At 37.1% G+C, this 13,226-nt stretch overlaps 1 protein-coding gene across 6 annotated transcripts in view; it reads right to left on the reverse strand.

Moving 5' to 3' along the window:
- Erbb4 (erb-b2 receptor tyrosine kinase 4) overlaps nucleotides 1–13,226 on the reverse strand; it is a 1,014,420-nt gene that overhangs the window by 215,655 nt on the left and 785,539 nt on the right. For all 6 annotated transcript variants that reach the window (XM_021197417.2, XM_021197414.2, XM_021197418.2 and 3 more), the window contains 2 exons: nucleotides 6,051–6,183; nucleotides 1,431–1,553 (listed from right to left, as the gene is read on the reverse strand). In XM_021197417.2, the coding sequence (XP_021053076.1) occupies nucleotides 1,431–1,553; nucleotides 6,051–6,183 (256 nt within the window). The remainder of the gene's footprint in view (nucleotides 1–1,430; nucleotides 1,554–6,050; nucleotides 6,184–13,226) is intronic.

Genomic DNA, 13,226 nt, shown 5'->3' on the forward strand with positions numbered 1-13,226 from the left:
AGAGAGAGAGAGAGAGAGAGAGAGAGAGAGAGAGAGAGAGAGAGAGAGAGAGAGAGAAGGCCTGAGAACTTCACCCAAAGATGAAACCAAGCTGCACCCAAGTACCAGGAAGGACCCCACCACTTGTCCTTGGCCAGAGTTACTCCGTAGCTACCTCCTAGCAAGTTAATCAAAGATTAGTCTGCTTGGTTCAGATGCACTTTCAGACTGTGTGTGACAGTGTACAGTCTTGCTGCAGTACACCCACCTGTGGGCTTACAATGGAAATTTAGTAGGATGCTCGTCAGGCTGGATACCCCTCACTCACTCCCATTTTCCTATAAAACCTTGCCCTGCTGCTTCACCAAAACCATCCTGTCGCTCAGCTATAAACCCAAAGTCCAGTTTGTAATAAAGAGAGCCTAATGTGATTACATCAGCGTTGGCTCCTTAGTGGTCTTTTGGGGTTCATGAAAGGTTTCTAGCACAACAGAGGTTATACCACCATACCAATTGTCTTATTAAGTAGGGAAAGCATTGAGCATTTTGAAACGTAAAATTTTTAAATTTCTATCTATCTATAACATGTTTTGTAAAAAAAAAATCAATGATAAATAAATCACTTAGAAAATACACAGCAATCTGTAAAAGCCAATTGTACAATAGTTATTTTTTTAATTAACAGCTACAAGGACACTAAAACTACCAATATTAACCACTAACCCATATATGTGATCAGTTAGAAAAATGTTATAATCTCATTTTAATAATATATTTGCACACTCATATGGACTTTAAGTGATCAATTAATAAGGTACTGACAGAGCCTAGAATAAAAGAGCAGAAGGAAGAGCAAAGGATTGTGGGAGGTTACCCAGGAAGCTCTGGAAGCACAGGAAGCAACAACTAGGGGGAAGAAAACGAAACGTTGCTAAAGAGAAGAAAATGTTGAAAGACTCAAAGGGCATTGCATGGACTCTGCTGGGTTGAGTACTTGAAAGTCTCTTTCTCTAGAGACTGCATTTACCCAAGCTTGTTCAATAAAAATGAATGAACTTACCTGTGTAGCAAATTCTCAGCACTATTAAGGTTTGATATTAAAAAGAAATTATATAGCAGAGGGCTACCTAATCTGGTCTCAGTGGGAAAGGATGCCCCTAATCCTGTAGGAACTTGATCCACCAGGGAAGGGGGACACTGACATGGGTGAGGTAGGGGTGGGTGGTTGAAGGAGCACCCTCTCAGAAGAAAAGGGGAGAGGAGAGGGACTGGAGAACTCTGGGAAGAGGGGCCACCAGGAAATAGGGTTGTAAGTAAATAAAATAATTTAATAATAATAAAAAAGAAATTAGGTTGGTAAAGTAGATACTTTGTTTTTTTGTTTTTTGTTTTTTGTTTTTTGCCTGAAATACAACGTAAATAATTGATGGTAAGCAATGTGTTTTACTTACTTTATAAACAGTTCCAAAAGCTCCTGAGCCCAGGACTTTTACCCTCTTTAGTTCTGTTTCCTTCAAAATGCGAAGTTGAGCTTGATTGGGTGCTGTGCCACTGGGAGTTAAGGGCTCTACCAGCTGCAAAGCAAAAGCAGCAAGTTGTGTATCTTTCATCCGTACTCAGTTCTGCTTCTTGCCCTCTGGTTCTTTCCTAATGCTTTTAGAAGAGTATGCCAGCATACATTTCTTTGACAAACACTACCATTGAAATATCCACCACAGTCCCATCCTGTCTCCGCACCTGTTCTTGGTCTAGGTGAACTGAAATGTTGCATCTAACCAGAAATAGTCCCTTCTTAGCACTTACTATAATTGAAAGCAAACATGATCCCATTAGAAGGGGATTGTAGTTAGTGTGATACTAATCCTTTGGGCAGTGACTACATGAAATACATGAGGTTCTTGTCAAATCTCAATTCCCACCTGAGGAAGTCTAAAGTTCTGCTTTTTTTTTTTTTTTTTTTTTTTTTTTGTGGACTACCAGGTGTTATCTATTTATGATGGTGAGTTGTGAACTCATTTTAAGTAGTGAGATGAGTAGAGCGTTTGTTTCTAGACAATAAATCCACTTTGGGAGACAAAGGGATGCAATAGCAAATAGGGATGAAATCTTCTTAGTTCTGGCTTCCAAATAGTTGTATATTAAGATCAGTCTTAAGACAATGAAAGTAGAATAATATTAAAAATCCAGATGTTTATCAACTGAAGAATGGATACAGAAAATGTGGTTCATTTATACAATGGAATACAATTCAGCTATTAAAATAAGGACATCATGAATTTGGCAGGTAAATTTGTGGAACTATAAAATATTATCCTGAGCAAGGTAACTCAGACCCAAAAGAACATGCATGGTATGTACTCAATGATAAGTGGTTATTAGCCAAATATACAGAATACTAAGGATAAACCCACAGGCTGTAAGAATTGTAGCAAAGAAGAAATAGCCAAGTGAGGAGACTTCAATCCCACTTATAACAGGAAAGGAAATAATCATGGGAGGCAGAGGGATGGAGGGGCCTGGGTGGGAGAGAGGAGGAGGAGAGGAAAGTAGAAAAGAATCATATATGGGGTAGGGAGGAGGCAGGAGAAAAATCTAGAGAGCCAAGACAATGAATGGAAATAAACAGCTTCTGGGAGTGGGAGGTGTGGGGACCCTCTAGAAAGTACCAGAACCCAGGAGGTGAGACACTCCCAGGACTCATTGGGGGTAACCTTAGCTAAAATGCCCAACATTGGGGAATGCGAACTCGAAGTATCCATCTCCAGTACATAGACAGAGCCTTAAGTGGAGGGACAGGGTTACCAACCCACAGTCAAAATTCCCGACCCAGAATTGTTCCTGTCTAAAAGAACTGATGGTATAAAAATGGAGAAGAGACTGAAGGAAAAGCAGTCCAATGACCAGCCCAAATTGGAATCCATCTCATGGGGCACGGGTGGTCCCAAGGCCTGACACTACTATTCTATGCTTACATATGGGAGCCTGGCATGGCTGTCCTCTGAGAAGCCCTACCAGCAGCTGACTGAGACAGAAACAGATATTTATACCCAACCATTGGACAGAAGTCAGGGACCTCTGTGGTTGAAGTAGAGGAAGGATAAAGAAGCTGCAAGGGAGAGCAGCCCCATACAAAGATCAACAGTCTCAACTAACTCAGACCCCAGGGAGCTCCAGGAGACTGACCCACCAATGGGGAGCATACATTGGCTGGTCTGAGGCCCAAGGCACATATGTAGCAGAGGATTTCCTGGTCAGGCCTTAGTGGGAGAAGATGCGCTTAATACTTGAGGCACCAAGGAAAGGGGAGGCTTGATGTGGGAGGCACCCTCTTGAAGGAAACGGGGAGGAGCAATGGGATGAAAACAGTTGCAGGGGGGACCAAGAGAAGAGCAATGACTGGAATATAAATAAATAAAATAATTAAAAAAATAAAATAATAATAATAGTAATAGTAATAATAAAGAGGCCATGCAATTTGGGGTCAGCATCAGAGGGAAGGAAGCACGAATTTATAAAATACATCAGACATGAGATGAATATAATGGGTAAAATAGGAGTAGGAAGAGGCAGCTCAAGAGAGAGCTGGGTGTGGCCAACAAGTAAAATTCGGCTGAAACTTATAAATCATTGTTACTTTTTAAAAAGATTCATTTATTTATGTATATGCGTGCTCTATCTGCATGTACACCTATCTACATGCCAGAAGAGGGCATTAGAACTCAATATAGATGTTTGTGAGCTACTATGTGGTTGCTGGGAATTGAACTCAGGACCTTTAGGAGAGGAACCAGTGTGCTTAACCATGAGCCATCTCTACAGCACTCAACATAATTGTTAAGGTGTCATTTAGCAGAAGAGTCATCACTGGTATAGGTGATACAGTGCCTAAATTAGTCACCCACCAACCATAATTTCCTACTCTGAAATTTCAGCTACCTGTATTTTGGAATATAATTGGAAAATAATAAATGCAGTATTTCAGAAAAAATCCATATGTTTAAGATAATTTTCATTAAAGCAATTGATTTATTTTCATTAATAGTAACTTTAATTTACATTTTACATCTGATAGATAAATCAAACTTCATCAAGATTTTGAATGCATAGGAATAAACAGTACATATAAACTTTAGTAGTATCTACAGTTACAAATATGCCTTGGTTTTGGAAGGCATTGCTCTTGGGTCATGGAATCTGCTGTACTACAGAGCATTTTGAGCACCCAAAGCCTACATCCTAGAATAACATTTTCTGGTATAATTCATTCTCAAATAGGAGAAATAACAAGCATTCAAAAGTTCAATTCTTTGGATAAAAAGGAATTAAAATTTAAAAAAAATGGAACAAAAATATAGTCTGTTTTATACTCTGCATGAGAAAATAATTGAAGATTTCTACTACTCCAATTGTCTAGAATCGTGATGGTATTTCAAGACATCCATTTACAAGGCTAACTGTGCTGTGGCCCTCCATTCTGGCCATTATTATTATGCTTCTGTGAGCATCATGACCCATTAAACCAATGGAGTGGGCCTGAGTTTAGTGGGTACAGAGGTAGCAAGGATTTTAGGAAAAGCATGATAAAATGTATCAACAAAGCCAGTCTATTTCCTAACAGTTTGACAAGAAATCTAACACTTTACCACTTTCTTACTTTAAATTATAAAAACATACATTAGAACATTAAGAATTTCATTAGGTCAAGTAAGACAATCTCAAAAAGAATAATTGAATTTTAAATAATTACATTTTAAAAATCAACAGCAGCATCAACTAAAAAACAAAAAGCCCTCCAGAAGAGGTTGTCCTTCCAGGCTACTCTACAGGACATAGTGGCAGAGTTTTTAGATGCTACATATGATTCATAACATGTCTGTGTGCATGTGTGTTTACATGCACAAGTATGTGTATGTGGTGGGTAGTCCAGAAGATAACCTATGGTTTCATATTTCACACACTGTTTACCTTTTGGGGGGTTACTATGTCTGATACAGGCTTGGCATTTGCCAAGTACAAGAAAATGTTCTTCAAGTAAGCCCAAGGGATCCACCTGTTCCTGTGTTGGGATTATACCCACCACTATGCCAATATGTTTAGTTGTTTTTTTTTTTTGTTTTTTTTTAATGTGAATTCTATGGATTGAGTTTAAGCCCTCATGCTTAGGAGGCAAGCTGGTTACTGACTGAGCCATTTCCCCAGTCTGTGATGAATAGCTTAAATGAACCAAAAAAAAAAAAAAATGTAGAAATGGTGAGGAGATTTCAGCACTTTGGGCAAGAGATATGTACAACTGCATATGGAATATATTTAGGTTCATATCTTGGCATGAACCATGAAATCATATCCTCTTCAGAATCTTCTGAAGGCACAAGAATTAAGATATAAACCATTTCCAGTGTGCTACATTTTTGAAAGGATGAGTAGCTCCATTCCTAATAGTCTTAATCGATATCCAGATTGTCATTTTGACAACAAGAAGGAAAGTATACCTAGAGGGACACCCAGAGTTCCTCTGAATTGTTCGGCAGACTCAGATGGGACCATCAGAACCAAGAGATAAGATGGAACTCAATAAGGCACTGCTACTGCACTGTCTTCTGTGATAGTTCTCCCCTTGTCCCCTGTCTAAAGCAAACTATCAGCTTTCATGCTAAAGAACTCATGTGTCCACATACACAAAATGGTGATAATTTATGAATAATATTTATATCCTCGATATGTAACACATAATATTAAGTACATCTCATAAATGGTGTTAAAAGGCTCATCTTATTACAGCTCTAGGCTTTAACCTGTATGCTCAGCTTTTTCACTTTCGGTTTAATTAATAATTGGCTGCCAGTTGAGTGATGCTAATTAAAATTCACACAGCTCACACTTTCAAACAAGGAATTTCTATTTATTTCTCACGTATACCATTGATATGGCCTCTCCTTAGACACATGCTGGCTCAACAGCTACTAAAATATCTTTTACTCAGGATGGGAATCATCTCTCCAAACAGAGCATCATCTAGGCTGTAAAACTTAAAGGAAACCCCCAAACTAAGGAAAATCTGGTGGAAACATTACCTCTGTCTCCAGGAATCTCCTCAAAGCTCGTTTCTTTTTGATGCTCTTCCTCCTGACATAGACGGCAAATGTCAAAGCCATGATCACCAGGATGAAGAGACCGCCAATGACTCCGGCTGCAATCAGTGGAGTTCTGCCAACCAGAATAAAAAAACAAAAAGGATGAAGAGAGAAAGACAGAGGATGAGGAAAAAGCAGCTGCATGAGGCAATTTCCACACTTCATGAATCTAGTCATTTCAAAGAAAAGCAAATAAAAAGCCACCAGGGCTGTAATAAAGCCTTTCCCATTGTAAACTGCAGGTTTTGTTTTGTTTTGTTTTGTTTTTAATAATAAACCATGCACATATGATTAATCTTTGGAGAAGAGCAACTGCAGCATGCCATTTGGTGAAAAAAAGTTGGAACTCTGGATGAGAAATGAGTGGCACATATGAAAGCAGTGGAATGGGAATATTTATAATTACTTTGACTACTTTTCATAAATAAATGAAAATGCATTTTAATAGACTGCTACAGAGTATAATTTTATTTCAGGGAGGCTACCTTAACAGTGGCACTATTGACCTTTTGGGCTGTTTACAAATGTTTTGTTGAGGTTACCCCATTTTCAATACTCAGTACCATCCCTGGTCTTTGCCCTAGATAACAGTAGCATCTCTCCTTTTCAGTCACAATAATATCCCTAGATATTTGCAAAGGTCTATCCATATCCCCTCTACTTGAGAACCTCTTGCCTAAAGGTTCTCTTACCTATTTGGAAGAAACACAAACGAATACATCTCTGGAATACAAGAGTATGAGTTTTTTATTACCAAAGATCTTTAAAACTCTGATAAGGAAAATGCTGGTAGCCTCACTGGAAAGAAGAAAATACCAGGTCAGATGTTACTGGAATGGTGCTGACAGGGGTGTGTATATTATAATTCGAAGTATGTCTAAGCATCGCATGCTCATACATTTTCTGTACAGTAAATATTTCATCAAAACCCATAAATGAGGTCAAGAACAGATTAGATTAGATTACACTCCTTGAGTGTATTTCCAATGTATTTTTTAAAAAGAGAGATTTTAAGTTGATTACTTATTACTATTTTCTAAAAATGCTTCCTTTTTGAAAGAGTTCAGTTCCTTATATAAAGCATATTAACTTTAGGTGGTCAGGGTTTTGAAGTGCATTAATTTCATATGGCGTAGCAAAAAACACAGACCGAAACATGATATTGCCTAATAAATATTTGATGGTGAAGCCACCATAGATGACAAACAAAGAATGATTTCCCTCATGTTCATGTCCTCTGTAACAAATCATTTCATATTTCATATCCCTTCTTTCACAAGAACCTATTCAGTAAAGCTACATTTCCTTAAAAGAAATGTTTTATACCTGCAAAATAAACTTTTACTCAAAGATAGACAAGAAATAATGAGAGTGGGTGATCGTAAATTAGATCTAGAAATTCTAAAACACTCATGAAAAAAGGCTGTGTAACTACCTCCACAATAAAATCACATCTTTAGAAGATTATGACTGCTCTACTGTCACATGAAACTGCAGAAAACCCTTAAAAAGTCATCCATCCTAAAGGTTGTTTCCTGATAGCACAGACCATACTGGAATGTAGCTATAATTCAACTAGATTTTCCTAAATGGGATTTTCTAAAGATATAAAAGTCTCTACTGAGAAAATTAAACTATAACAGAGACACAAACTTATTGTGTTGTTATTTTGTGTGTTTAGCAACATATTTTTATCATGTCAGTTAAACATATTTTGGGAACTATGTTGGAATTTCAAACCAAAGCATATTTTTCTACTAACTGCTTCATGTACTGGTGAAAGGCCACAGGTTATAAAAGATTTGACTTTGTCGTTGTGCATTTAAAACTGTGGGATTCATTGTTTGTTTGTTTGTTTGTTTGTTGGATGTATTTTAGTAGGATAGCTTTGCATAGCATGGAAACAGATCCCTTTCTTCTCATCTTATATGCAGTACAGAGTATCTGTCAAGTCCTGGCAGTCCAAATGTAACACTCAGACTCAGTGCGCTGTATTTTCTGATTTTCTATATGATGTTTTCATTAATATTCTCACACAACAGTCCTTTCCTTGACATGTGTCTCCTCACTGTTTGCTTTTCTCTCTGGTGATCTGGCAAGAAGAGTAGAGGAACAAAAACCTGAGAAATGAAGAATTACTATTTCTGCACTAAAAAATCGACACAGTAATGTTGGGTTGGACACTTCACAGGGGCAGTCTCTAGGAAAAAAAAATCAAAGTTAACCCAATCCTATGTACACATGCCTCACCGCTGTCAATCTGCATGACTCCCAGTGATTTGTACGTGAGCAACACAGGCATTAGTTTAGCCAGAGTTATGACTTAACAATATTGTTTTTGTTTTGAAGACAAGATCTCACTATGTAGCCTAGGAACTGGTTTGAAACTTATGATTCCCCTGCCTTAGCTTCCCGAGGGCTGGGATTATAGCTGTGCACCATCATCCATGACTAATCTCCACTCTTTATGAGGTCCTTTCAAAACAAGATGAAACTGGCTGAAACACATATTTAAATTCCTACATATCTCTCTTGGATATATTACTATTGCAAACCAAGCTGGCTTTGAGTGATTTCTTCCTGTGTGCTCAATGAATCTCTAAGTAGCTCAGATAAGACACCCTTGAGATCAAAAGGGTCAAACAGTAGAAAGCTGCAATTATTCTATAATTCCTTATCTATAACAGATATTTGGATTATTGGTTTGGTTCTCACTGACCATTCAAAAGTGACTGGCATCCTCAAGTATATAGAAGAGTAATACAGGTGCCAAGTTTGAACTCAGAGAAAAAAGGAGCAACCAATTGATAACTCAGTTTATGTTGTGATTTGGAAATGGTATAATGAAATGCATGTTTACCCTATTACTTGTGAAATTTTCAGAAGAGCTCTGAGCCTCAAATGAATTTTGTTAATTTACTTAAAACTCCATACTTTTAACTTTAATGATTTTATTTAAAATCCAGAAATGATGAAGAGTATTATTTTAAATGCAATTGCCTTATAGGAAGCAGTGTGTCCCCAAACTAAGCTATTTGTGTTTTAAATATGCATTATTATCCAATACTATATCTGAGTCATAGTATTCTCTCATATATTATATATGCAAGAAGATACATAAGTTCTACATAAACATCCATATAAGTTTCCTCATATATCTATTTTAAAGGCATCAAATTATTAAAACGTATAACAACGTCATAATGCTCAACTATTTATATTTTGTTACATGCCTTTGATTTAATATTAGTACATAACTATCCTTCAAAAGTGAAATCACTTGTGTTTTCTTTTTTTATAAACATGATAAATTCTTGAAATATTTCTAAGGACAAAGCAAGTTTACCAACAAATAAAAAGTTAATAAAATTTATAATATTTGTATATTTATGATATAGGTATATTTACTCCCCATTTTGGAGTAAGCCGTGTTCCAAATTAGGATGAAACAAATAACGCATAATATTAATCCCTGTTGCTGTATCTGGCAAGTGGTGGCAGAGACTTCCACTTTTAGAAGATGCACTAAATTATTTAGAAGTTAAACTAATTAATTGGGAAACAAGTCTTCAGAATGTGTTTTATCAGACTGGAACTGCCTCACTGTTTATTTATAGGCATTAAAGATTAAAAGTAAAAGGATGGCCCTGGTGCATGTGTAAAGAGACAAAAACAACAGGAGAGCCTAATAAATTTTACAGGTATATTTCTTATATAGGAACATTCTGTTTCAAACCTTCAGATTCTCAAATATGACACACTAGTGTAACCATTGTAAGATGTTAAGCTCTTCATTTCTGTGGAGTTTTATTTACCTCATTATGATATCACAATTGTGGCAAAGAGATGGTTTGAAATTGCAACAATATAAATCCCCATTAGGTTATGTGCCTCCAACTAGTTGAGTGTGTAGTATCACTACGGAACAAATTAAATACACAAGAACATCCCTTAAACTAATAAAAAACATGCAGTTGGAAACTACGTGATCTACCAATTTTGTTCGTGAGAACTGAGGACTACAACGTGACTAAGGCCAGCATCAAGTCAAATGCAGGTAATGAATATACTTCCCCATTTTGTCCAGTACCTACAAGTCATACTAGTCAAAGTACTCATGCATATACCCTCTACTCTCTAAAGTGCCTTTCTGCACACACAGTGTGTGTGTGTGCATGTGACACATAGATTTCTCAGAAATCTATTAAGTCGGTTCTAGCTAAGACTCCTAGCAATGGAGAATATGGGGATACAGAGGCTAAACTGGCCTTCTACTGCAACCAGTCAAGAATTCCAATGAGGGACCAAGACCCAAACCCAGCCACAAATCCTTCCACTACAATTTGTCTTGTCTATAGATGTGCTGGGGTAAAGGTGGCATAGAAATTGTGGGAGCAACCAACCCATGACTGGTCTAGCTTGAAATCCATGCCATGAGAGGTGACCCACTCCTGACACTGCCAGGAGAGCCAGGACTCAGAGGCTGAATAATCCAGAGACCCAGGATTGAACCAAACATGACTGACCAAAAAACAATGTCAGAGAAGTGATTCCTAATGATATTTCACTGTACTCATAGCAGACTATCCTTGGAGAGGAGTCACCCACAGCAGAGACCCACAGCCAAACATTAGATGGAGGTTGGGGATTCCTGCAAAAGAGAGTGAGGGAAGATTGTAGGAGTCAGTCAAAGATACCACAAGAAAACTCTCAGAATCAACTAACCTGGATTCGTAGGGCCTCACAGAGACTGCACATCCAAGCAGGGACCCTGCATGGATCTGACCTAGGCCCTGTGCATATATATATAACATTTATGTAGCTTGGTCTTCATGTGGGACTCCTAATGGTGGGAGCAGGAACTGTCTCTGACTCTGTTGCCTGCCTTTTGGACATTTCCTCCTACAGGTTGCTTCCCGTAGCAGGAATAGCAGAGGAAGTGTCTAGTCTTCCTGTGATTTGATATGTAACAGCTGGTTGATATGCATGGGAGGCCTGCCCTTTTCTAAAGGGATAAAGGAGGAGTGGATGGGGTATGGGGGAAAAGGAGTGGGAAGGAGGGACTGCTAAGAAAGGAAGGAGGGAAAATTGTTACTAGGATTTTTATAAGTGACTATTTCTTCCTGGATTGAAAATAATTTACTTCCATAGGAATAACTCAAATATTCATTTGGTCTTAAGTAGTAGCTTTAAATGGAAAGAATTTGGATAGATTATAGATTTTCTATTTTAAATCCCAAGTTGTAAGTTTTCTAATTAAAAGTTTCACTTTACGTACAATGCATTGTTGTCCAGCTGTACAACACAGATGCTACAATCTTCTTATTAAATATAGGGACTAAATTGGGTACAGAGAAGGACAGCAAGAAGGTTCTGTGTTTGGAGACTCTATCCCATTTATTTTCATCCCCCCCCCCCTCTCTCGCAATATGTTACAAGATAAGTGCGTGTATGAAGTACATAGTGACACCCATAAGTTGTTTCCTCAATACGTATGGTTCATAGTAGAGAACACAAAATGCACAAACATTTATTTAATTGCTTTCATGGAAACCTAGATTTTACATTTATTAATATCTTACTACTTTAAATCTCCTCCATCTACAACTATCTATGTTTCTCTATGGTCTGAGTTCATTAAATTCTTTATGGTCTCTTGTATAAAAGTTTGCATGTAGCATTACTTTTGCCTACCTTCATTTTAGTTTCAGCCAGGAGTGGTGTTTGTTTGTTTTTTTTTATTAAGAAAACTATTCTTTCTTTAAGGAAGACAAACTCATATCATTTGAAGACAAACTCATGTAGTGTGACTGTTAACTTCAGCTACCATATTGATTGGATTAGGAAGCACTCCAGGCACACCTTTGTGGGGGTTTATTAGATGTTTCCAGGAAGGATTAACTGAGCCGAGAGATCTTCCCTAAAAGTGGGCCACAGCATCCTATGCAAGGGGTACCCAGACTGAATTAAAATGAAAAAGGAAGGCGAGAAGTACACTGTTATTTTCCTTTCTCTGTTAGACATTCTCTTTACAATGCCTTTTCCACCATGTGACTGATACTTCCAAACTACAAGCTGAAATAAATCCTTCCTGGCTTAAATTCCTTTTTGTGAGATAAGAGGTCACAGCAAAATGAGGAAAGTGGTTAATACAAGGCAGTGCCCATTGTATCACATGTTGTTCAATTTTTACTACAGTAGTTCATATTTGAAACAAAGAGACCTTGAAACACTGAGAAAGAAACATTGATATCCCCTAGAGACACTTTAAGGGTTACTGCCTCGGGAAAGGAGAGCTACATTAAGATAGTATTTTTTCTCTCTTTTTCAAATTATGCTTATTCTGACCTAGAATTCCACCTGCTCTATAAAAATGACACATTTTTCTTTTTGAGCAAATGAAAATGATCTGGGTCAGACTGTAAGGCTGGTGTCGGTTGACAGTGACAGTTTGTAGTTGGTAAGATGTAAGTTTTACAGCAGGTCTCCATTCTTTGATTACAGGTCAAGATTACTTGACTACATTTAAGATAGAAAGTAGTACTTAAGGAAGAGCATAATTTCCCTCATCCTCTATAAATTTCAATTTTTTTAAACTTGTCTTCACACTCTTGAATTTCATTTTCAATATGTAAATGCCAATTTTGTTTTGCAACAGTGTCACAATATGTTTCAACATTGACTTTAATATTTAGCCTATATGTAATTTAATATATTCTTATATTTCTAAGATTCAGTTTCTGGGGAAAAAATTCTAATCTTTTCATGGTAGCTACTTTCTTCTTCTGATAGGCAATATTTACCTCTAGGTGTTTGTTTCTTTCTCAAATTAAGAAAAATATTTTGTATGTTTCATTTTGATCCAAATAATACCATGGTTAAGGACAGTCCCATGAGATTATATGACTAACTTGTATATTTTTAAATCTATGAATATCTATAAATGTGAAAGGGAGTCAGAGAAGAACAGTGGTTTTTAAAGGAATCCAGGGAATATTTCATGATTAGAGTTATTTTATCAGTTAAAACCTATGAAACATACTATAAATGTCAAATAAATATTGATAAAGTTTCTATCATTTTTTATTCCATTACACACACACACACACACACACA

This window comes from Mus pahari, chromosome 5, assembly GCF_900095145.1.
Source record: "Mus pahari chromosome 5, PAHARI_EIJ_v1.1, whole genome shotgun sequence".
Classification (NCBI taxonomy): domain Eukaryota; kingdom Metazoa; phylum Chordata; class Mammalia; order Rodentia; family Muridae; genus Mus; species Mus pahari.